The sequence below is a fragment of the Orycteropus afer genome, unplaced genomic scaffold (assembly GCF_000298275.1).
Source record: "Orycteropus afer afer isolate SDZICR_OR568_19922 unplaced genomic scaffold, OryAfe1.0 scaffold00083, whole genome shotgun sequence".
NCBI lineage: Eukaryota > Metazoa > Chordata > Mammalia > Tubulidentata > Orycteropodidae > Orycteropus > Orycteropus afer.
The window spans coordinates 644,912-670,799 of record NW_006921670.1 but is presented as its reverse complement, the minus strand read 5'-3'; the positions used below and the strand labels follow the sequence as shown (position 1 = coordinate 670,799).

Sequence of the window (25,888 nt, the reverse complement as noted above, 5' to 3'; positions counted from 1 at the left end):
GCCAGAGTTGCAGTGGAGCAGTGCCTGGCTGTGTGTGGGAGGAAACAAAAGGGTGGAATGGGTGTGAAGCTGGTGCCTTGGCCACTGACCACTGGGTGACCCAGGAGAGCCTCCCCACTGCTAGGGGCTTCTGCAGGGCTGCCGGGAGGAGCCAGGGATGCCCAGGTAGAAAGGTGCTTGGGGCTGTCTGCCCCGGGCAGGTTCACCATGGAGGTTCTTCTTCTTCAAAGCTCCGAGAGCTCATTGCCAGCACCCGTCTCGGTCCTTACTACAACTCCAGCTCCGTCTACTCCTTTGGGTGAGTCACCCCAAGCTCCCTGCCTTACCCCCTGCTATAGCCCCAGACTCAAAGGGTGGTGGGACACCCTGTAGACTTCTGATGCAATGCCTCCACTTAGAAATGGGGAAACTGAGGCATGGGGGGATTTGTCTTCTTGTGTTTGGCTTCCCTTCATTGAGCTTGGTTTCCTCATCTCAGCAATGAGTAACCTGACAGAGCTGGATGTTATGTGCTTATAGATGGCGTGGCACATTGTCTCTGAGGCCGTGGGAGTGATGTAAGAGCAGGGGCCCTGGGGTCCACCATTGTGTTCATAGCCCGGATCTGCCATTTACAATGTGGTCCAGGGCAACTTACCCCCTTGTGCCTCGGTTTCCTCACCTGTAAAATGGCCCTGTAGAGACCATGAACAACACCTGGGATGCAGTAAGCACTCAGTAAGTCTGAGACTAGCTGGTTTTCTGCCCCTGGGAGCAGGGGCCGGCAGGGGCCAGACTTCCAGCTCCTTCCCCAGCCCCTCTCTCTTTGCCTGTCTTAGGGATGGACCCTTCACCTGCTTCTTCTGGTTCATCCTACAAATTCCCGAGTACCGCCGACCTATGCTGGGCCCAGAGGTGGTGCAGGCCCTGCTGGTGGAGGAGCTGCTGTCCACGGCCAACAGCTCAGCTGCCGCTCCCTACAGGGCCGAGTACGAGGTGGACGCCGAGGGTCTGGTGGTCCTGGGTCAGTACTGGGGCGGGGAACATGCGGTCGGCCTGGCGTGCCCGGGCAGACAAGCTGAAGGCAAGGCCTGGGAAGGCCGCTAGGACCCCGGGTGCTCTCAGAGGGGACCCTCGAGTCTGAGTGACCAGGAGCCAGGCCAGAGGGCCAGGGGGTGGGGTGTGTGTGTGGGGGGGGTAGAGACAGTCGGTAAGTGTCAGACAAGGCTGGCTCTATTTTAATGTTTTTTTCTTTTACTTTATTTATTTTATTTTTATTTCTATGTGTTTTGTTTCGTTTTGTTTTGAACAGAGGCCAGCGTGAAAGACATAGTTGCACTGAATTCCACGCTGGGTACGCTACTTTTTCTGTTTTCCTCCCTCTTTTCTTTTGAGTTGGTGTTTTTCTTGGCTTGGTGGAGGGTCAGGGGCCAAGTGATTTCCGTGGGAGGTGGGTACCAGGAGTCCTGGCCTGAACTCACCTGGGGGTGCCACCTTGAGGGGGTCCTGCTAGGCTCGGGCCTGTGGCGGAGGGGAGGGTGTGTCCTGCATGAGTGTCCACATGTGTGGGTGTCATGTACATGGTATGCCTGGGTGCCCTGTGTGAGGGTGACCAGTGGGTTTAGTTGTACATAAACATGGTCATCTATCATTGAATTCAACTTGCCCACCCACCACCTTTTCCCCTGACAGTTGAAAATAATCTTGCCAATTCAAGGTATAGCATCACTTTGGGCTTAAGACGTGGCCTCTCGGGGGTAACATTTCCATCACATTCAAGGATACTTGCCCCACCTTTTCCTTCTTTTTCTCAGCCAGGCTGGTCTGCCCTCTCTGACTCCCTTCCTGCCACCACCCTGGTGCCCCTGCCGGAGCCCCTTGCTTTCTCCGAGAGGCCCAGAGCCTAAGCAGAGCACCACCAAGGCCACCATGCTGCACAACGCCAGGGTGCACTGTCCACACCGTCTGTGTGACCTGCCACCCTAGAGCCGTGCACTGCTCCATCTGTGCTGCTGTTCCATGACCCCTGAGCACAAGCCCCTGATTCTCAGATACCTCTGACGTTATCAAGAGTTTCTCTCCAGAGCAGAGGTAGGGAGAGAGTCCTCAGCCCCCTCCCACAGATGGAGGCAGAATTTAAATCCTGGTTATACCTTCTCTGACCTCCCAGCCTGCAGTCAAACTCTTACTTCCTTGGTGGATGGAAGTGCTGGGGTCAAAGTATGATTTCTAAAAATTTAAAATCCTGGTTCTTATACAAAGATAAAGTGAGCACATGTCAAGGATGTATTTAACTCGTTAATGAGGAAACCAGTAGGAGGTAAAACTGGTTCAAAGGAGAATGCAAGAAACAGGTTACTCTGTCATTTCTCTATCCTCTATCATCCGTATTTCTGTCAACCCATCTACGATTTATCCATCTATCATCTATGTATTATCTATGTATCATCTCTCTAGCTCTCTAGCCATCTACCAACCAGAAAAACTAAACTCACTGCTGTCAGGTTGATTCCAGTTCATGTCACCTCCACGTGCTACAGAGCAGAACTGTGTTCCAAAGGGTTTTCTTGGCTCTAACCTTCTCAGAAGAAGACTGCCAGGCCTTTCTTCCACGGCATTGCTGGGTGGTTTCATATTGCCAGCCTTTAGGTTAGGAGAGGAACGAAAACTGTGTGAGCCTCCCAGGGACCTCTCTCCCCAGTCCATGAAGAAGGAATGCTGGGAGGAGATCACAAAATTAGATCCCAACGGTTAATGTCCCACCGGACAATGAAACTATAACTTCGGAGGCTATCTTGTCAACCTAATCAAAATCATTTACAGTTTATCAGGCTTTTGAAAGTTAACATCTAACTCAACAGTCTAGGACCTAATCAGTAGCCCGTAGTAAGTCAAACAGACAACATTCTAAGACAGAGCTTGGCCAAATCTGGCCCACAGCCTAGGAGCTAAGAATGGTGCTTATATTTTTTAAATGATTGAAGAACAAATTTGTGGTTTTTTTTTTTTTTCCCTCTCTCTCTCTCTCATTGTAGAAGTACTTGCATAATAATAGATAGCCTCGTTTGATTTTTAGTTCACAAAGCCTAAAATCTTCACTCTCTGGCCCTTTACCAAAACTTCACTGACCCCTGCTCAAGGGCAGTGATTCTCAAACATTTTGGTCTCTGGACTTCCCGATGCTTCTCAAAATGACTGAGGTCCCCAAGAGCTTTTGTTAATGCAGGTGATAGACACCGACATTTATCTCAGAAATGAAAACTACTTCTTCATTTATTTTTAAAACAATAAGAAGATGCGTAGACAGATAGAATCATCACAAATAACAACACAGTAACAGAAACAGCATATTTTTATACAAATAATTGCTTTCCAAATCAGAGATCTTGAGTCTGGAGAGCCGCCTGTTGTCCATTTCCATAGGTTTCTGTGGTGCTGGGCTCCTGAGGGGACAGCTGGGCTCCTCCTGGTTTGGCGCTCAGTCTGCAGTGACGTCAACGTCACAGAGCTCCGGACAGCTCCAGTGTGCGTTCACGAGAGAGTGAGGTGGAAAAAGCAAACAAGGTCTCTTAGAATTATTACAAAAATAGTTTGGGTCCCTCTACCTCCCCAGGAGGGTCCCTAAGGAGTTCCTTCTTGAGAATCCTGCTCTCGGTGGCACTGGAAGGGCTCTCACCACAGGCATCTGTTTGTTTGATTTGGGGATAACTTTCTTATCACTAAGGAGCTCTGGTGGTGCAATGGTTAAGGCATTAGGCTGCTAACCAAAAGGTCAGAGGTTTGAAACCGCCCCCCCGCCAGCTGTTCAGTGGAAGAAAGATGAGGCAGTCTGCGTCTGTAAAGATTTACAGCCTTGGAAACCCAGTGAGGGTCCCTATGAGTCAAAATCAACTCGATGGTAGTGAATTCCTATCACTGGGAAGGTGGTTTCCACAGGTCCCTGCATTTCCTCTCAGCTGTGTTTACAGGGTGATTCTCCAGCGCCTCTGAGGTCCAGCAGGAACCCCTGGGAAGCTGGTTAGATTGCAAAGCACATATACCCCGCCCACTCAGATCCCGGGGTGGGGCTGGAAGCAGGGATCTGGATTTCAGTTAGAACCCCCAGGAGGCGGTGGACATGCAGATGGCCAGGTGCACCCCTCAGGAACACAGTGGAAACAAAGAAGGCAGTAACCCCCGATGCCGGCCGTCCCAGTTTGGGCCTGGTGTCCAAAGCCCAGAGTCCAGAGAGAGCCTGTGCTCCTTTAAGGACGGGCTTCTGCAAGTGCAGACCTGGGCTTTTCCCTATTTGTCTTCCTTTGAAGATCACAGCCATTCACAGGACCCTCTGACAGCTCTGTCAGCCAGGGGGTGCCCCTTAGGGCCAGCCATGCAGTGGCTGCAGAAGGGGACAAGGGAAGAGGAAACTGGTAAAAAGGGAGGGACAGGCACCTAGTTATTGAAACTGCCACCATCCTGCCCTGCCCTGCCCTACCCCATCCTGCCCCACCCCAGCGACCTTCCTGCGTGCACCTGCCTGTGTGCTCATGTGTGCACCCACACCTCATTGGCACACACGTTGCCCTGACCCTTGGAGTCTGGGAAGGACCTCCGTATTGTCCTTGCCTATGCCATGTCCACATGTTCCACGTTCTGGCAGCTGCTTTGCACTAACTCAGTAGGTTCAGCGCACACCTAGAGCCCTTTTACCACCCAGATCTCAGCCCACGGAGGCAGTTTGACAATACAGACCCACCCAGAAGACGTTTTGAGCACTTCGATGCCAAGCCCTTGTCCACACCCATGTCCTCATCCCTTCCCTCAGAGGAACTCAGAGCCCCATGGGCAATACAGATGCATAAACAGATCCTCACTACACCAGCCTGGTGCTAGAATAGAGGCCCCAGGGATGCCTGAGAGAGGGAATCGTTCTGCCCCTGGGAGAGAGCAGGATACCAGGGGTACATTGTAAGCCAAGGTGGGGAAGGGACATGCCTCTAGAGGCCCAGCCCAGAGTGCTGGGAACCCACAGGGGAGAGGAGTTGCTTCTGACTTGGGGATCCAGGAAGCCTTTATGGAGGAAGGGGCATCAGACTCAGGCCTAGGGACAGGTAGGAATCTGTCCAATCCAGAAGGGAGAAAGGGAACTCCGGGCAGAGGGAACAGGGTGAGAAAAGGCGGGAAGAGAGGAATGTGTGAATGCCAGACCCCCCCAAAGTTGTGCCTCTGTTAACCTCAGAGACCAGCACACTCATCTCCACTTAATTAGCCTACAAAGAAAAGTAATCATTAAATCCTGATCAAAAGGGGGGAAATGCAGAACAGAGTTCCACATTGTCACAGACTCCAGACTTTCTGGAGCCATGGAGGGTGGATCACTGAAATCATTGCCCTTTAAACCTTAAACCAAAAATATCCCCTAAAGTCTTCTTAAGACCAAGCAATAGTTTAGTGTAACCAGAAAAAAAAAAAAAAAAAAAAACTCTGCCTTGAGCATTGTCCTTTTTTAAGATCTATCTACATGGGAGCAAATTGACAACAGCAACTCCAAAGATTAGAGGAACCCAAGGGGGCAAGGAGCTCTGGTGGCCTAGTGCCTAAGGCATTTGACTGCTAACCAGAAGGCAGCAGTTCAAACCCACCAGCCACTCCACTGAAGGAAGACTGGGCAATCTACTTCCGTAAAGATTTACCGCCTCCGAAGCCCATCAATGTCACTGAAGCGTAGCTGTTGAAACAGTTGAATTGGTGGGTGTTTTGCTGTGTAGATTGCCAACAACAACGAAATAAATCAAGTTGTTTAGAAAAGTAATCACTAAAATGGTAAAAATCAAAGCATCCCCATGGAGCAAGATTTAAAGAACACAAACACCTAGGAACAGCCAGGTACCTCTCTGAGCTGCTGGCTGAAGCAGAAGTCCCAGCAAGGGTCAGAGGTCCCTCCCTGGGGAGGCCAGCTCCCTGCTGGAGTCAAGATGGCCAGGGGTCAAAGCGTGTACTCTTTCATTCCCTCGTTGATCCTCAGAGCACCCGGAAACAGAGGTGGGACAGAAACTGTTATTGTATCTGTTTGCCAGAGTTCAGAGTAGCTAAGCAACTCCCCCGGAGTCACACAGCTGACGTGTGGCCGTGCTGGGACTAGTGCAGAGTGTGCACACACCAGGCTGTCTCCCAGGTCCAGGGTTCAGTCCCACACCCCTATCCTTTCCTAGCAGATCACCCAACCTCACTGCTTTGCAGGTTTATGACAGTTATAAAGGATACTGTCTGTTCCACAGGAGAGGATATTTGTCTGTCTGTCCACTGCTGGTCCCTGGTGTCTGGACCAAACACATAGCTGTTGTTATGTACCTTCATGTCGGACTTGACTCATAGTGACCCCTCCTTGGGTTTCTGAGGCAGTATCACTATGGAAGTAGATTGCCCCATCTTCCTTCTGAGGAGTGGCTGGTGGGTTTGAACCGCCAGCCTTCTGGTTAGTAGTTAAGTGCTTTAGGCACTATGCTACCAGAGCTCCCAAACACATAGCAGGTGCTCAACAAGTATTTTGAATGAGTGAGTGGTCCGGGAGGCACTGTTCTGCAGCTGCCAGCACTTGACACAAAGCTAATGGCTTAAGGGTAGGAGAAGAGCCACAGCTGGTGTGTGTGGGTGTGGCCGTGTGGGCAGGTGTGTCTGTGTGATGCAGAAGGAGGTGTGAAGTGGGGCAGCCAATGAGACCGGCTAGGTCTGAGCCTCAATCAGGGTCACAGAAGGGTGATAAGCCACAACTTTCTCCCTAGCTCCTCCACCTTCTCCCACTCACCCTGGCCATCCAGAGGAGAACAGTCACTACAGTTACTGAGCACCTACTGTGTGCCAGGCACTGTGCTGAGCACTCTAATAGGCATCACGCCTAAGCCTGTGACCACCCTGCAAGAACAGAGGAGAAAACCAAGGCTCAGGAGACGCTGGGTGGAGACTCGGTGAAGCCAGGTCTAGCCAGCCCCAGGTCTGGGGCGAGGGCAGTGGCTGAGAACGTCTCCCCGGGGTTGTTGTGAGCCTTGAATGAGGTGCTGTGTGTAGAGCGCTCAGCCCAGGGCTGCATGTACCATGAACTCAGTAAGTGCAACTTGCTTCCTCCTCATTCCGCTCAAAATTCACCTCCTCTCCCTGGGGCTGCCTCTGGAGCCCTCACGAATAATTCCCTTCTCCCCACCTTTCTTAGTTACCTAGTGCTATCCTAAGGAAATGTCACAAGGGAGCGGCTTAAAAGAACTGTAATGTATTTTCTCACAGTTGTGGAGGCTGAAAGTCCAAATTAGGCTCTCAGCCGTGTTGATTCCTTCTTCCTAGATTGCGGTAACTTCCATAACTCTTCCGCATTCCTTGGTGTTCTTTGCTGCCCTTGGCATCTGTCTGCTCCCTGAGTCTGTGCTGCTCTTTTTATAACTCAAAAGTGATTGGGCTTAGGACCCACCTAGCTCCGATATGATCTCATCAACAGAACTAAAGAAGACCCCCATTTCCCAGCAGGGCCATATTTGTAGGTACAGGGGTTGGAATTTTGAGTCACATTTTGGGGAGACACAATGTAATGCATAACACATCCTGAGGTGAAGCCTCCAACCCTTCTCATTTACTGCACAAGCTGCCTCACTGGCCTCCCAGGAGCCTCTGTGATCCCAAGCAGACCAGCCCCAGGCCTGCTTAACCCTCCATGGCTCTCCAGGGCTGCAGGACAAAGCAGTACCTCTCCTGGGCATGATCTGGGCCCTGCTTTCTTCCCTGGCATCACCTCTTGTTGTAGACACCTTGTGCTCAGACCCCTCGAAGTTCTGCTTGCCCTGGCCTCTGGCCTCTGCCTGAGCTGTGACCCCAGGACTTCCCTGATCTGCAGGTCAGTTTGAAGGCCTCACCTTCTGACCTATTATTACCTGTTTCTGTATCTGTCTCCTAGCCTGTCCTCAGCATCCCCATGGGAAGTAATCGGATCTTTATCTTGGCACTTGCCTGGCATGGAGGACTTTGAGTGTCTGTTAACTGAATGAGTGGTGGAACCAGTGAATGAATGAATGAGGAGACTGGACCTCAGGGAAAGCCACAGGGAAAAGAAGGATGGGCCCTAGCATGTCTGGGCTGACCCCGTCTGGCTGCTGTCCCTGCCCCACCCTTGCCTGAGTGAGGCCCCTGCAGAGCCCGGCTCTCCTCTCAGCTAGCAAGGGCCAGGGCACCTGTCCATCTCCCCCTTCCAGGCTGCTACCGCTACAGCTACGTGGGCCAGGGCCAGGTGCTCCGCCTGAAGGCGCCCGACAACCTGGCCTCCAGCTGCCTGTGGCACCTGCAGGGCCCCCAGGATCTCATGCTCAAACTCCGACTTGAGTGGATGCTGGCCGAGTGCCGGGACCGGCTGGCCATGTACGATGTGGCTGGGCCCCTGGAGAAGAGGCTCATCACCTCGTAAGTCCCAGGGAACGCAGGGCGGGGTAGGGTGGGGACTCCTAGGATGGAGGTGGGTCATGTGGGATCAAAGATCAGACCCAGCATTCTAAAACAAGGAGCTGTGTGACCTTGGACCTGGGTATCAGGGAGACAGTGTGATTAGCTTCCAGTGAGAGAAAACTGGAAATGGCTGTATTGTGGGGCCTTCCTGAGCCTCAGTTTTCCCATCTGTAACAAAAAAGTTGTACTAGGGAACACCTAAGGTCAGCGCTGGGAGGCCACATGCTTATTGGAATGTTTGAGAAACTGGCGGCCCTGACTGGCAGTCTTCCTAGCTGTATACTCCAAGGCAAGTCACTGTGCCTTCCTCAGCCTGTTTCCTCACCCATGACATGTGGACAATCATGCTTCCCTTGTAGTGTTATTATGAGAATTAAAATCAGACCATCTGTGCCAAGATTCTTGCACACAGTGGACGCCCAGCAAATGCTGGTCATTGTTACTATCATTGTATATTATCTGGTCGAGGCTGGATCACAAAGAGCCTTGAGTGCCAGGAACAATTTGGACTAACAGGGTAAGCGGGGAGCTATTGAAAGTTCTTGAGTAGAAGAGTGGGCTTTAGGATGTGGGATATGGTGGTGGAGTGCAGAAGTGACTAGGGTCACAGGGTAGATGGTGGCAGGGAGAGTGGAAATAGCTTTGAGACTCCAGGAGCCTGGCTGTCTCCCCACAGGTCCGGAAGAGGAGTGGTGAGCTTAAAGGGCTCCGTAGGAGGTGTGGAAAGATACTCAGGGTGACAGCACTCTGAGTCATCACTGATAGGTCACCTGCTTCATGCCAGGCTCTGGGCTGGCACCTCCTCTCTTGCTTGGGACCCGCCCACCTTCTGGGGGGAGGGGTTGGGATCTGAGTGTGCAGATCAAGACCAGGCCTGGAGGTGGATCTAGATGAAGGCTCCCACCCCTGCCCCACCCCCAGGGCTGCAGGCTGCACGCTTATTTGGTGCCACCACGAGTGACCTCAGACTGGGCTGTGCCCAGGCTGGGTTCCCAGAGGGCTCTCAGAAATGCAGCAAGCCCAGATACCATCTGGTTTTCAGGCTAGGAGGGTGGGGGCACTTATGGGCTTCCCCTGGGGCTTCTCCCTGTGGCCCCAGCCCGCTCCTCCCCACCTATGTCTCAGAGGTCTAAAATGGTGAAGTTAGATAAGAGTGGGGTCCTCAAACCTGCACCCCAGAACTACTGGTTTTTGGTGGCGATAGGAAAACGGAGCAAGTGGGACCCCCGTGTACCTTTAACCATGTGGCTGGCTTCTGAGTATTCCACTCACCGGACTTGGGGAGATTCTGGAACATATTTGCTACAAGGGTACTGTTGCTGAGTAAATACAGTAAGACAAAGCACCAACAATAAAAGCTGAAGCCCCCATTTCAGGGTGCCTCCAGGGCCCTCTTAGCTCTAACAGCTTACCTCCGCCTCCAGGGGGAGATGAGAGGGAAGGGGTGTGTGTGTGTGTGATGGAGGGGTGGGGTGCAGAGGGAGACCCTGGTCCCAGGGACTTCACACCAAGCAGAAAGAACAAACCAATGAGGATAAAATCAGGACAAAGGAGAACCAGCAGCCATGGTGATGGGGGTAGGAGGGGTCAGAAAACTTGCCTTCCTGCCCTGGAAGAGCTGAGGCAAGAGGCCAGGGGAAATGCCCAGCCCTGGACCCTTCAACACTAGGCCCAGCCATGGGAGACCCCTGAGAATTACTCACTTCACTCATTTGCCAGGCTGCAGGCTGTGAGAGGTGTCCACGGTGCGGGTTGTGAGCTATAGGAAGGCCCTCAGGAAGGCCTTGGCCAAGTGCCTCCAGCACCTCCCTCAGCCCACTCCCTCCTCCAAGGTCCTACGGCTGGGCCTAGTGGGCCTGCAGTACACTGCTGCCGGAGGTGGGCTTGCTTTCTCTGGGAAGATAGGGTCACCAACCTCCTGTGAACTGGTCCTTCGGATTAGGACTCTGGGAGTTCTGTCAGGGACAATGGGAAGTTTGATGGAGGGCAGTGAGAGGGTGAAGGGAAAGCTTGGACGCCACAGCCAAAGATGGGGAGGCCTGGGGACACCACCCCCTGGGAGGGGAGATCTGGGGACACCACAGTGAGAGGGGGAGATCTGGGGGCACCACCCCCCGAGGGGAGTAAACCTGAGGACTCCACCCCCTGAGAGGGGAAGGTCTGGGAGCGCTGCATAGTGGGAGGGCCCCAGGCATTGTCCCAGGCAGCGCTCAGTACGCTCTCTGCCATGGGTTGGTGGTGGAGCCTTGGCAAATACCTGAGCCTCAGCTGCCCCATCTGTAAACTAAGAGGATGGACCACAACACACTGAAGAGCTCCCAGCCTGACACTGTGGACTGGTGTTGTTAGGCGCCATCAAGGCAGTTCTGATTCACAGCAGTCTCATGAACAGAACGGAACGCTGTCTGGTCCTACAGCACCCTCCCAGTGGATGCTGTGGGTGAGCCCTTTGTTGCAGCCCCTGTGTTGAGCCAGCTCATTGAGGGTTACTCTCTTTTCCGCTGACTCTCTGTTGGATTAGAATTCTAAGATGACATTATTTGTTCTGAGCTTCCCAGGTACCAAGCTCTGAGTGGATTTCTGGGGGCACAGACCTTCCTTGTGTCCCGGCCCAGGTGAAGGCCCCAGAGTCAGGGTGTGGTCAGCAGAGGGGATGGTCCTTACAGGAGCCAGTCTCGTCTACTGGTTGGGCAAGGCTGTGGGACTAGAGCCAGGCACCACAGCCCAACTGTAAGCTCTAGACCTCTGGTTGATCTCTGGCCTCCCTTGACCTTTGGAGCTGGCCTGGACCACAATCCCCTGGGACTGAGAGAGAAGAGACTTGCCTATGAACTGGCCACAGAACAGGGCCCGGAACCTAGGTGTACAGACTCCCAGCCCGCTCTACTTTGCTCCACTCTGACTGCATGCCCTCCCGGACCTTCCCAGGCCACAGCACGCCCTGCCCCCCTTCTCTGTTCCACTAGGGTCTATGGCTGCAGCCGCCAGGAGCCGGTGGTGGAGGTGCTGGCTTCGGGCGCCGTCATGGCTGTGGTCTGGAAGAAAGGTCTACACAGCTACTATGACCCCTTCATGCTCTCCGTGCAGCCCGTGGCCTTCCAGGGTGAGGGGCTCAGAGGGCCGGGGGGAGGGGGACATACCTGTGGGTGTGCCTTTACCTTCTTTGCCTAATTGGGGACAGGGCTGAGAAGGAGAAGTTTCTGGAAGTCGCTCTGTCTGAGACCCTTGACTCCCTCTTCCCTCCTCTCTCATTTTCCTCATCTTCCCCTCGCGCCTCAGCCTCCCACCTCCCACTGCTCCTTCCTCCTCAGTTGCCGCCCCCTTTCCTGGGCAACCTCTTCCTGGCCCTACTGGGGTGCTGCCTGCCATTTGGGGCTTCCTGAGGCTGACGAGGGGCCCTGGGAGTCTCTGACCCTGGTTCTGGGGGAGGCGGCTGAGGAGCTCCGGAGGGAGGTGGCTGGAGCAGCTGAGGGGAGTCCTGCTTCGGGTCCCTGTCCACTCACTGCGTGATCTCAGCCAACCTTTCCTCATCTGTGGGAAGGGGAGCAACTCTCCCTCTTTTTCTGCTTCCCGGAATTGAGGCTCCAACAGTTGGAATTCATTTGTTGAACTGTCAAGTGCGGTGCAACTGGTCTACTAGCGTTTTCTGTGCACTTAGTACATGCCAGGCAGTTTGAACGTTTTATGTCTAATCTGCTCAAGGACCCTAAGAGGTATGCATTATGATGGGCTCCATGTCACAGATGAGGACACTGAGGCCCAGAGAGGTCAAGCGACTTGCTTAAGGTCCCACAGTCACATTCAACCACTATACTTTACAGTCTAATGCTACCAGGAGTGGTGGCAGGGGTGGTGATAGGGGTGATGTCAGGGGTGGTGGCAGGGGCAGGAGTGGTAGTAGGAGTGGTGGCAGATATAGTAGCAGATAGCGACGGGTATTGGCAAAGATGGCGGCCAAGCGACGGCAGGGGTGCACCTCACGGGAGGTGCAGCCGGAGACCCTGACCGAGGGACCTTGTGTAATGAGCTGTTCTCTGGGCCCAGCCTGCGAGTTAAACCTGACACTGGAGGGCCGGCTGGACCTGCAGGGCGTCCTCAGCACACCATACTTCCCCAGCTACTACTCACCCAGTACCCACTGCTCCTGGCATCTCACGGTGAGCCCCACGTCCTGCCTGCCTGCCGCCTACCCTCTGCCCGAAGCACCCCACAGGCTTCCTTCCCTGCTGCTCTTGTGGATAGCTGGCCACACCCACCAGCTGGCCACACCCCTAGCCCCTAATATGGACACCTGTCTCTCAGGTGCCTTCTCTGGAGTACGGCCTGGCCCTGTGGTTTGACGCCTACGCACTGCGGAGGCAGAAATACGACCTACCGTGTACGCATGGCCAGTGGACGATCCAAAACAGGAGGTACCCACTCCGCAAACCCCCTCCCTCTCCTCCTTCCCTAGGCTTTTTCCACTCTCCCACAGATACCACTCTTGGGAGTGCAAGCCCTGGAGGTGAGGCACAGAAAAGGGGAGAGGGTTGGCAGCAGGCCTGCTGTCCCCAGCAGCAACTCTGCCCTGCCCTGGTCCCCTCCTTGGTGCCTTCCACACTCCTGCTACCCGAAAGGCCTCAGATGCACATGTGGTCACTAGACAGCTCTGTGTTCAAAACAGTTAGAGAGATGACTGCTTAACAGTTAGAGAGATGGCCGCTTAACAGTTAGAGAGATGGCCGCTTAACAGCTAGAGAGATGGCCGCTTAACAGCTAGAGAGATGACTGCTTAACAGTTAGAGAGACGGCAGCTTAACAGTTAGAGAGATGGCAGCTTGCCTTGGGCACTGGAGCCACAGTGTCTGACATTCGGAGTTGTCAAACGAGAGTGCCTGTGCACCTAAGCCCACCGAGGAGCAAATGGAGGCTGGTCTTCTCTATGCCAGCCTCCCACTGTTGGCCAAGGTCACGGCTGAAAAGCCACACAGCCAGGGCCCGGGCACCACTTTTCATCATCAGAATACTCCTGGCAAGAGGACAACCTTGTGCCGCCTATGTCCCCCTGGGGACCCGCCCTTTCACCTGTTCCTGCCCTTTGCCTCTGATGAAAGTGTGAGTCCCTCTGTGAGGTGGCTGGAGGCTGGGGTCAAGCAAAGGAAAGCCCATCCCAGGGTTAGATCTGGCAGGGTCAGGTCAGCAGGGTGAGGACCAGCAAAAGCTCAGGGTCTGGCAGCAGAAGGTCGCCAAAAGTCCTGCCAGCTTTAGAGGAGTGGGGTGGGCAGGGGACCAAGGAGGGAAGGGAGACGGAGCAGATATGCTTTGGAGACATGCGTGTGGAGAGGAGGCATGCAAGGTTATTACTGCTGTGTGCCGCCCAGTTGGGTCCAACTCTGAGTGACCCTGCAAGACGGAGCAGAGCTGCTCCATGGGGTGACCTTCATGGGAGCAGGTGGCCAGGTCTTTTCTCCCTCAGAGCAACCGGTGAGTTCAAACTGCCTGCCTTTGGTAAGCAGTCGAGCACTTAACCATCACTCCACCAGGGCTCCTAAAACCCAAACAAACAAAAACCAAACCCACTGCTGGTGAGTCAAGGCCCACTCAGAGCAACCCTACAGGACACAGTAGAACTGCCCCATAGGGTTTCTCAGGCTATAAATCTTGACAGAAGCAGACTGCCTCATCTTTCTCCCGTGGAGTGGCTGATGGTTTTCTACCCTCTGACCTTTCGGCTAGCAGCCCAATGCTTTAACCACAGTGCCACCAGACCTCCTCCTAAAATGTCAAGAAGGGGGTGTGTATACATACATACTATACATGTAACTAACTCCTATATATATGGTTGTTGAAAATATACACAGCACAACACGTCAATTCAATGACTTCTACATGTAGATTACAGTGCCATTGATTACGTTCTTCAAATTGTGCAGCCATTCTCACTCACTTTTTCCAACTTGTTTCCCCTGTATTGTCTCACACTCACTTCACCTAGGCTTCCTGTCTGACTTCCAGTTGCTGTTAATAATTTGATCCCATGTAGTCAGTTCTTAGAAAGAGCACCATGTTCATAACAATCTTTACAAGTTAACCTAGACTGCTATTTGGTTTAAAGAGGGCTCCAGGGGATATTTTTGGTTATAGTTTCAGGGTTGAAGATTATCTCAGGGCAGTAGTTTCAGGGGTTCATCCAGCCTCCGTGACTCCAGATAGTCTGAATTCCATGACAATTGAAATTCTGTTCCACATTTCCCCCCACTTTTGGTCAGGATTCTTCTGTAGATTCTTAGATCCAAATGTTCAGGAATGGTAGCCAGGTACCACCCAGTTCTTCAGGTCTCATGGCAATGGAGGAAGTTGTTTGTGAAGGCAATTAGCCCCACATTCCATTTCTTCCTCCTCTTCCTGACTCTCCTTCATGGAAGGGGGTATCTAAGATGGGGAAGATTCCACGTCTAAATGCTGTGTGGAAGCACCCATAGAGGAAGCTGAGGAAGGTTTAGGGACAGGGGTGATGATGGTTAGAAAAGAGGAGGGTCAAGAGGTGGTGGAGTGGTAGGCTTAGGAGGGGAGCATCAGGAACCTCAATGTTTCTATTGGGAGGCAGGATAGAGGTTAGGGGAGCAAGGAGTGATCTTGAAGCAGCCATTGCAGAGCTGAAGAGACCCTTCCCCACCTGGGATCTAGGAGGCAGAGGAGCCAGTCAGGAGGTTGAAGAGAATATTCTTGACCAGGCAGGAGCTGGACCACAACAACCCCTCCCAACCCCGAGGCTCGGGATTCTGAGAGGCTGGGATTCTGATCTCTTGGCTTCACAAGATTCCAACAGACTAAACCTAGGAGATTCTAGGGCTTTGGAATTCTCAGACTCAGGAGTTCGTGTCCAGAGTCCCAGGGTGGTAGAAAGGTCAAGCTGCTCACATCTTGGATGGAGGTTCACATCCACCCAGAGGCAGCTCAGAAGACGTTCTGGCAATCTATTCCTAAAGCATCAGCCACTGACACCCTATGGAGGACAGTCTATTCTACCACACCCGAGGCCACCATTAGTCAGATCGACTCGATGGCAGCTGGTACTGGTGGTGTTCCTGTCCATACTCCCTGACCCTCGTACTTTGCTTGTCCGTCAATCCTATTCAAAACAATCAGCCAGACAAAAAGGTAACGAGTTGGCAGTGCGTCCTTGACGCACCACTCCTTTTCAGAGCTTTTACAATTTATCAGGGACTGCGCTTCAAAAAGGTGCTCTGGTGGTGCAGTGGTTAAGACATTGGGCTGCTAACCAAAATGTCAGTGGTTTGAACCCACCAGCTGCTCTGCGGAAGAAAGATGAGGCAGTTGGCTTCCGTAAAGATGTACAGCCTGGGAGTCGCTATGAGTCAGAATTGACTCAATGAAGGTCAGTTTGGCTTGGTTTGGTGCTTCAAAAGAGGAGCTCTGGTGGTACAGTGGTTAAAGTATTCAGCTGCTAACCTAAAGGTCAGCAGTTTGAACAGACCAGCACTCTGCAGGAGAAAGATGAGGCAGTCTGCTTCTGTAAAGCTTTATACCTTTGGAAATCCTGTGGGCAGTTCTTCTCTGTCCCATTGGGTCACTGTGAGTTGTAATCAACTCGATGGCCATGGATTATGGTTTGTGCTTCAGGAGAGAGTGAAGGGGATACAGGTGCATTTAGATGTGGAGGGTGTGATTTCAGGCTCTGTTTGGGAGCTAATAGAAGGCATCTGGGAGCCATGGTGGTGTAGTGTCTAAGGCATTTGACTGCTAACTAGTACGCTGGTGGTTCAAACCCACCAGCCACTCCTCGGAAGGAAGACTGCCATAGACATACTGCCTCAGAAACCCAAGGAGGGGTTTCTGTGAGTTGGTCTTGACTGGATGGCAATGAGTTTGGTTTTTGGTTTTAGAAGTCATCTCGTCCCACCTGTCTTAATATGTGGCTACCACTTCTGGGCATAGCTGCCTGACCCTTCACAGATCTCCCCAGGGGCCCCCTCGCTTCCCCCCTGGGGTCTGACCAGGCTGAGAATGGCTGGGCTCCCCGCTCTGCGTCAGTAGCCCACAGAGTGACCCTGACATGACACATGAGTCACAGTTCCGCGAACAATGATGATGTTTTTTCCTGCCACCCTCCCAACCCAGAGCTGAACCTGCTTTCTCCGGGAGGGTCTAGAAAGTAGAGCAAGGTCCTCTGGGTTGCCTTTGCCGCACTCACCCCCACTTCCATTGACCAGAGGCCCAGCCCCAGGGCAGACAGTTCATCAGCCCAACCCCCCCCCCGATGTAACAGCACCCTTCCCATTTCATAGGGAAGGGCAGAGAAGCTCAGTGGGGTCAGGGGGAGCCCGGATGGGCCCACAGTCAGGGCCTCTCCCACTACCATCAGCCATGCACGATAGGACTCAGGATGGTTCACACCATACTGCCTATGGGAAGGCCTTCCTACTCCCTCCCTCACATGGTCAGGCAGTGGGACCCTAGGGACGATGGCATGTGCCACCCTCGGGTAATGATGGAGGGAATCTGAATGTGGGACACAGATGAGGAAAGTCTAACCGAAGGATGGTGCTGGAGTGGTGGGGCTTCAGGCACTGGGACAGATCCTAGAGGGGCAGGCAGGGGCTCTCCCCGTGCCCTACACACCATTGAACTGTAGCATGTCTGGTCATCAAGCCCAGCCCTCACTCATGATACAGGTAGGGAAACTGAGGTCTAGAAAAGACGAAGGACTCAGCCTCTTGTCCTTGTCTTTTTGTCTATAAGTGGTGGGGAGGGACTTCAGGGTGCAGCCAGGCAGTGGATGGGCTAGGGGGTGGACCCTAACAGGACCCAGTGTTCCCATCCTTCTCTGTCTCAGCCCAAGCCTCCCCCAGACTCATTAGGGGTGGAGGATGCATGCAGAGAGTTCTAGCCTCCTGGTTTCTGTGTGTGACCCTGGGTACAGCACTTCCTCATCTGTAAAACAAGGGAGTTAATTACTTACCAGAGAGATGGTGTCTTCCAGACAAATGTGTTCATTACTTCCCAATGAAATGTCATTCGAAACCAGGCTGGTGAGGTGGAAAGAGCTTAGGTGTAGAAGCCAGACAGACCAGGGTTCAAATTCTGCCTCCTCTACTTCCTACCTGGGCAAGGATTTACCCTCGCCCAACATTGGGTTACTCACCTGAAAAATGAAGAGGAAACAGGTGCTCAGCCCCAGGTCCCTGGGAAGACAGAGTGATGTCAGGGATGCAGAGTGTGGCCCGTGGGGGCCTGGGTGGCAGCTCCATATGGCATCAACCGTACGTTCAGATGGATCACACCCTGCACCGGGTGGGCACCAGGAGCTGTGCTGTTCGGCCCCACAACCACCCACCCAGGAAACAAGTGTTCTTAGTGCCTTCATAGCCCAATGAGGAACCTGAGGTGGTTGCAGAAGGCAATTTACACAAGGCTGCCCTGCTACGAACTGGGGCAGGAGGAATTGAACCTGGGCAGTCTGATCCAGGCATGTATGCATGTGTGTGCACATATGTGTGTGTGTGAATGTGTGTAGGAACAGTCTGATCCAGCCGTGTGTGTGTGTGTGTATGGACAGTTTGATCCAGGTATGTGTGTGTGTTTGTGTATGGACAGTTTGATCCAGGTGTGTGTGTGTGTTTGTGTATGGACAGTCTGATCCAGGTGTGTGTGTGTGTGTGTGTGTGTATGGATGGCCTGATCCAGGTATGCATGTGTGTGTGTGTACGTGTGTGACTGTGCCTATGTGTATGAGTGGTCACCCTTCTGTGGGTTCTTGCTCCAGACCCCCTGAGTAGCCCATGGCAGCTGTTAGGTCCCTCCACCAGGACATCCTGGATCCATCCATGAGCCTCGTGGTAGAGAACTGACCATTCTTGAGACTCTTGCCAGTTCCAACAGCAGCCTAAGAAGTCCCACCTCTACCTTCCAGATCTGCATTAACAGTCTGGGGTCCCTAGGTCAGGAATCACACCCCCCACTCCAGACTCCTGCCCAGGTCTTCGTGTGAAAGGGCTTGCAAACATTAAGCCCTGGGCAGACCGTTCCCTGGGTTACCATCCCCTGTGACAAAGATCCTCTCTAGATGGTGGGAGAGTCTTTGAAGTGAAATTTGGGAGGATCTGCAGGTGTGGATGGTGCAAACCCTTCTGGGAAAGGGTCTGGATTTTCAGAATTCGTACCCAGATCCATAAGGAGGGGGAGGTGCGGTCCCGGCCCAGAATGGTCACTGATGGGGAGGAGCAGAGGGTGCCGGCCTGGGAACATTGTGGATGAGGCTTTGTGACCCCTGAGTGGCCCAGAAGGAGTGGAGGGCCTTGGCCTTGTGGGAACCGGACGCTCTCCAGCCTCTGTGTTACACAGAAGCTGCTCAGCTGGGTGTCACCGGTGCCGCTTACTCCCTTCCAGGAACTGCTTCCCCTGTCGCCAGCTTCCTTTCCTCTGACATCACTTCTCTGGGTTCTGCCCCGGCGACGCCACCTAGCTCACAGGCACAGGCAGTGACGGCTGTTCGTGGGCCTCCTGGAGCCCCTGTGACCTGGCCTAGCTGGGGGTGGCCCTCCTGTCTTCAGAGCCCCGGGGTGACCAGCACCGTGGGGCAAGCATCCCGGGCTGGGTGGTGCTGAAGTACAGTCCCCCTCTGCTGCCATGAACTCAGATAAGTGGCCTGTTTTCCAAGAAGTCAATTTCTCATTGATTCCTTAAAACATCCTACCAGGCAGATATTATCAGCTCCATTTTACAGATAATGGAAACTGAAGCTGGCTGAGGTTGAGCTATGTGCCCTAGGTCACACAGCCTCACAAAGCCAGGCCCCTGTGGCTCCAAGTCCAACGCATTGGCCACCTCTGACCTGCCTGCCTCCCTTGACCTTCCTTCCCATTTAACACCCAAGGGTCAGGAGTCCCTGGACAGCACTCGTGGATTGTGTTCCACTACTATTGAAAGGTTGGTGGTTTGAACCCAACCAGCTGTACCACAGAAGAAAGGCCTTAGGAAAGGGCGTGTGTGTGTGTATGTGTGTCCTCCCTCCCTCCATCCATCCAGTCTTCCTTGAATTCCTCCATGTGAAGTTCCTAATACACAACAAGGCTGACACCCTGCTCACTGTCTGGGTGAGGCAAGAAGGGAACTATTCCCAAGTCTAGAGGGTGAGAGAGGAAGGCAGGCCACACAGTGTAAAAAGTGCCTTCGCCTCAAGAGCTGCTGAAGCTGAGAAGAGAAGGGGCTCCACAGGCCTTAGACCCCTGGTGTGTCCGGGGGGGGGGGCTTGGTGGGGGTGAAGAGTTAGAGATCCAGGGGCCTGTCCTTCCCCAAAGGTCCTACAGTGAACTAACAACCCAGATGGGCAAAGGAGCCAGGCCAGGGTGCCGCTCAGTACTTGCGGAGGGAGCAGGGTGGCGGGGACTCGGCGAGGAGGGGTGCGGCCCTGCCCAGTGTGGGTGGCTCTGATTACCTGCAGCTGGTGTGGCCGGGGCTACTTTTTCAACGGAAGCAAGAATCTAGAGTACAACAGGAATTCAGGTGCCATTACGTTTTTTTAAATTATTTTTAAAAACATCGCACAGACTGAACGATCTCTGAGTTGGGGGCAGCCTGGGTCACTTGTCTGCCTTGCACTTGTCTGGCCCCTGTTAACTGATAGGCTTGCCCCCTGAGGACTCCCCCAGGCCCCCCATCCCTGCCTGCTGCCCCCATGCCTCCAGGGCAAGAGCTGGGGCTGGCCAGGATGGACAGGTTCCAGGTACCAGACTGAGCCTGGTGGGAGGGTTGCCGCCAGCTACGAGCTGAGTCTGGAATTCTGTCCCAGACACAAAGAGAAAGCCTACCTCATTGGCAGATGCTGGTGACTTAAAGCCGCTGGCTGAGGTTGGGGTGACAACACAATCCTCAGATGCCGCTAGCTTGAAACTTTCCGATCTCCTCCAGCCCCAGCGCCTGTTCCTTCTCTGTCTCCCCAAACTCTCGCCACAGCTCAGTGGGGACAGTGCCCAGTGGTGCCTGAATCCTAGTGTGTGCAGGGATGCACTGGGCTCCTTGTTAGCCCTGCCCAGGATCCCCGAGTCTCTAGCACCCCTGCCTGCTTCCTGGAGCCATTCTTTGCAATGACAACCCACCATAACATTTTGTTTATTCATTTGTTGTTTGCTGCTGATTCTGACTCATAGCAACCAATAGGACAGGGTAGAAGTGCCCCATAGCGTTTCCTAGAGGAGTTCTGGTGGCACAGTGCCTAAGGCATTTGACTGCTAACTAGAAGCTGGTGGATCAAATCCACCAGCCACTCCCGTGGAAGGAAGACTGGGCAATCTACTTCTGTAAAGATTTTCTGCCTCAGAAACCCAATGTGGGTCACTATGACTCAGGATCAACTCAATGGCAGTGAGTTTTTTTTTTTTTTTTTTTGGTACCCTTTACAGAGGGAGCTGTGGTAGCATAGTGCCTAAGGCACTTGACTGCTAACCAGGAGGCTGGTGGTTCCAACCCACCAGCCACTCCTCGGAAGGAAGGTTGGGCAATCTACTTCCGTAGATGGCCTGATCCAGGTATGCATGTGTGTGTGTGCACATGCACGTGTGCAAGCATGCATGCAGCTACATGCATGTCCTTGTGTGCTCAGGCTGCCATGTGTGTTCCTGGTACACCACATATGTGCCCACATATATTGTGTGCATGTCTTGACACACTTAGCAGGTGTCTGAGGGACACATTTAAATATGTGTGAGCACACAGGGAATTGTGGTATTGGACAAAAACAACAGTTGCTGGCCCATGGTGACCCCAAGTGTTTTGGAATGGAATTGCGCTCCATATGATTTTCAAGAGAGCTCTGGTGGCGTAGTCCCTAAGGCGTTTGACTGCTAACCAGAAGGCTGGCAGGTGTAGTGATACTGCCTCGGAAACCCAAGGAGGGGTCGCTGTGAGTCGAATCGACTCTGACAGCAGTGAGTTTGGTTTTTTTTTGGATCTTGCAGCAGTAGATTTGCCAGGCCTTTCTTCCAATCTTCCTCTGGGTGGATTCAAACTGCCAACTTTTCAACTGGTGGCCAAGCACCTAATCATTTGTGCCACCCAGGGACTCCTAGCAGTTTTCAAAAATTTCCATCTCAGGACCACTTTACACTCTGAAAAATTATGGCTTGCCCTAAGGAGCTATTGTTTATACAGGTCACATTTGTCTGTATTTACCATACTAAACCTGAGAACTTAGAAAATTTTGGAATGTTTATAGATCTGGACTACCAGAAGAACAAACAAATCTGTCTTGGAAGCTGCCCCGGAATGCTCCTTAGAGGCAAGAATGGCCAGGCTCTGTCTCTTGTACTTTGGTCATGTTGTCCCGACCAGTCCCTGGAGAAGGATATCATGCTTGGTGAAGTGGAGGGCCAGCAAAAATGGGGAAGACCCTCAATGAGATGGATTGACACAGTGGCTGTAACGATGGGCTCAAACACAGCAAGGATGGTGAGGATGGTGCAGGACCAGACAGTGTTTGTACATGGTCACTGTGCATCAGACCTGATTCAATGGCTACCACACACACACAGACACACACACTGCCGTCAAGTCAAACCTGACTTATAGCAACCCCTCCTTGGGTTTCCCAGGCAGTATCACTATAAAAGTAGATTGTCCAACCTTCCTTCCCAGGAGTGGCTGGTAGGTTTGAACCGCCAGCCTTCTGGTTAGCAGTCTGGTGGCACTACACCACCAGAGCTCCCATTAGCAATATTACTTTTTAATTTAAAATAACAATAGTAAATCCATTAATTTTAGCATAAATAACTATGAAAAATAATTATGTGTTCCTGATCTGCAAAGATTGGCTGAGAAGAATATCATGTTTTACATTTTTCCCAAATCTCACCTTTCAGTATTCTTATTTTGTAAAGGAGGAGAGTGAAGTTCAGAGAAGATGGGTTGGAGGGGATTGGAGTGTGTCGGTCTAGACGTGCTTGAGGGCCGTGCTATCATATCATATCTGCTCCTCCATTCAATTGACCTTGATGCCACATGGCACGGGCCTCTGGAAACCCCACTGTGGACTTGGGGAAGAGTGAACACAAAAGGCAAAAGGCCTCCGAGTGTTGATACGGAAATAGTTTTGACTTTAGTCCCATGGGCAGGGCTGGCCCCACACAGGTGTGCCGCACCTGGAGAAGGCCACACACATCTTCTCCGAGTGGGGTCACAGCCCATGAGCACTGTTCTACTGATCCTGGAGGAGGGGCCAGGCTTGCCCTCATGCCCTGGCACGACAGGGAGACTACTAGGGCTGTGGAGGTGTCTCCATAGGAGGGACAGCAGTGCCTGAATGGGAGTCTGTTGCCCCCCACGCCCACAAGCGTGGAGAGTTACCTCTTCCCAGAGAGTGGGCCCAGCAGGAAAGGACTGTTGCCTCTACTGACACGATGGAGAAGCCCCTTGTCAGCCCCAACAATTGACCTTGTTTGCTAAGGAAGGACAGTGAGGGTTAGAGAAGGACCTGGACTTGCCAGAAAGCTGGGAGTAGAATCCAGATGTTGAATTTTGTCCTGCAGGCAGTGGGGAGCTATTGAAGGTTTTAGAGCAGAGGAGGGACACAGCCAGGACACTTTCTCAAAAGATGACTCTGGGAGTGAGTGATCACCACAGAAGAAACCATGCTCTCCTGGACCAAGACAGGAGGTGGGGCAGGGGAGGGGTACAGCACCCCTTTCTCTCTGCCCACTCCACCCTTGCCCAGGCTTGGCCTACGGGGCTCTGAGTCCATCTCTGGTCACCTCCAGGCTGTGTGGCCTGCGTACCCTACAGCCCTATGCTGAGAGGATCCCCGTGGTGGCCACTGCCGGCATCACCGTCAACTTCACTTCCCAGATCTCCCTCACCGGGCCTGGCGTGCAGGTGCACTATGGCTTGTACAACCAGTCAGACCGTGAGTATGGGCAGGCTGGGGAGCACAGTGGGTGCCCCGGAACCCCACAGCCCTCTCCCTGCCTTGTTGCCATCCCTGAAAACTCTGAGTAGGCAGTTGCTTTTCAGGCTGAACAAAGGCATCTATGTGTGCATGTGTGTGTGTGCACATGCACGTGTGCAAGCATGCATGCAGCTACATGCATGTCCTTGTGTGCTCAGGCTGCCATGTGTGTTCCTGGTACACCACATATGTGCCCACATATATTGTGTGCATGTCTTGACACACTTAGCAGGTGTCTGAGGGACACATTTAAATATGTGTGAGCACACAGGTGCACACACACTAGAGTGTTTTCACGGTCATGCATGGCTTCTCTGTCCCCTTCTCTGTCCCCACGGTGTCCCTGTGGCTTCCCAGCCTGCCCTGGAGAGTTCCTGTGCTCTGTGAACGGACTCTGTGTCCCCGCCTGTGATGGGATCAAGGACTGCCCCAACGGCCTGGATGAGAGAAACTGTGGTGAGCTGCCCCTCACCCACTCCCCTGGCTGCTTGCCTTCCCTGCACTGAGCCCACATGGGGGCAGCCTCACCCTTTTGATTAGAGACCCCCCACCCAGTCCCTGTTATCAACACCCAGGCAGGGGGTTCTCCCCTGGTACTAAGCTGGTGAGAGAGAAGCAGAATGGGAAAGTGTCTTCCCCAGGGCCACCTTGTAGGGCAGTGGCGGGACAAGCTGGGACCCTGGTCTCCTGACTGCTGGCTCAGGGCTCCTCCCTCTCCACCCATGTATGTGTGCATGGCCAGCCTTCCAAGAAGGAACAGAGAGGGTGGAGGTCGGGCGAGCAAGGGGAGGCTGTTAGGCAGGAGCAGGCAGCCCAGTAGAAAAGCTTTTGTCCCCTCCCCTTGAGAAGGGCCCTCACCCCTCCGTTCAGGGGCTCAAAATGGAGCAGTACCTTTCTGAGTCCTGGGTTCTGGCCCCAGGGTCACCACGCAGGCTGCCCTTTCTAGTCTGATCTCTCCAAACCCCCTTTCCAAGTGTTCAACATGAGAATAGAGAAGTAGACTGCAGCATCCCTCTGGGGGACCCTGTCAAGGTGCCCGAGGAGGTGCCTCATGGGAAACAGCATCTGGCTCTAAGTTCAAGCTTAGCCAAGGCTTGGTCAAGGCTCTTCATCTATCTTCATTTGTGAAGTTGGGTCCCTCACAAGGTTGCTGTGCAAGTTGAGGTGCCGAGGGCCTGAAAGGGATTTGCGGTCCCTGAAAAGCCATACGTTGGCTCTTCCCCGGGCATCAGAAAGCCTCAGCATTTTCTCTGACTTCCTCCCACTGCCCCTTCCCTGTGTCCCTACAGTCTGCAGAGCCACATTCCAGTGCCAAGAGGACAGCACGTGCATCTCACTGTCCAGGGTCTGTGACCGGCAGCCTGACTGCCTCAATGGGAGTGACGAGGAGCACTGCCAGGAAGGTAGGGCGGCATACGACCAGATATCCACCGGGAAACCAGAGTTCATCTCAGACAGACAACCCAGCCCCTCCCCATGCTTTTTCAGCAAAGGTTTCTGCCCTTGCAAAACACCCAACAACCCATCTTTGTGTACATTCATATGGCAGTCTCTCAATCCACCCATCTGTCCACCCATCCATCCACCTATCCATCATCTGTTCTCCCCAGGCACTTCCTCTGTCCATTGATTCATACATCCACTCTTTCATCCATCCATCCATCCATTGCTTTCTAATCCACTCATTTCCTGGTTTGCTCAACTACCTGTGTGCCCATTGTCTATCCACATGTGCGACTATTCAATCATCCATCTATCCATTCATCCATCCACTGATCTCCCTTATACCAATCTCTCCCTTGGACCTTAAAAAACTATACCAAACCCACTGCCATTGAGTTGATTCCAACTCATAGAGATCCCGTAGGACAGAGCAGAATTGCATCACAGGGTTTGCAAGGCTGGAAAACTTTACAGAAACAGACTGCCAGATATTTCTCTCACAGAGCAGCTGGTAAGTTTGAACTGCTGATCTCTGGGTTGGCAGCCAAGCACTTAACCACTGTGCCACCAGGAATATATATCCATTAATTATATCCATTAATTTATCCATCCTCTTAGCTGTCTCTAAGTGTATCTACTGGACCATCAATGCACCCATTTGTTGGTCTGGCCAACCTCTTGTCTATGAGTCCATTATTTCATCTATCTATCCATCCATCCAACCAACTCAACAACACTTACAAAATATCCAGCGACAGGTGAGGCAGGGAAAGGACATAGGAAAGATATCAGAGATATGGCCCTGCCCTCCAAGGGTTTATCTGTCAGCAGAAGGGCAGCTGACTGTCTGACCCAAAGCCTTGTGGATGTCCAGTGGCACAGGAAGAATAGGGGAGGATTAATATTGCGGTGTGGGGGCAGGCAGGGAAGGCTCCCTAGAGGAGGTAAGCTTTGAACTGGGCCTTGAAGAGTTAAGATTTAAATGTTGTTGTTGTTGTTAAGTGCCGTCGAGTCGTTTCCGACTCATAGCGACCCCATGCACAGCAGAACGAAACACTGCCCGATCCC

At 53.0% G+C, this 25,888-nt stretch overlaps 1 protein-coding gene across 1 annotated transcript in view; it reads left to right on the top strand.

Moving 5' to 3' along the window:
- Positions 1-25,888, top strand: part of TMPRSS6 (transmembrane serine protease 6) — a 49,814-nt gene that overhangs the window by 7,152 nt on the left and 16,774 nt on the right. Inside the window, exons 3-12 of the mRNA XM_007941632.2 lie at positions 231-298; positions 819-1,003; positions 1,292-1,333; positions 8,193-8,397; positions 11,406-11,542; positions 12,484-12,596; positions 12,742-12,851; positions 23,190-23,335; positions 23,735-23,833; positions 24,667-24,780. Of these exons, the coding sequence (XP_007939823.1) occupies positions 231-298; positions 819-1,003; positions 1,292-1,333; positions 8,193-8,397; positions 11,406-11,542; positions 12,484-12,596; positions 12,742-12,851; positions 23,190-23,335; positions 23,735-23,833; positions 24,667-24,780 (1,219 nt within the window). The remainder of the gene's footprint in view (positions 1-230; positions 299-818; positions 1,004-1,291; positions 1,334-8,192; positions 8,398-11,405; positions 11,543-12,483; positions 12,597-12,741; positions 12,852-23,189; positions 23,336-23,734; positions 23,834-24,666; positions 24,781-25,888) is intronic.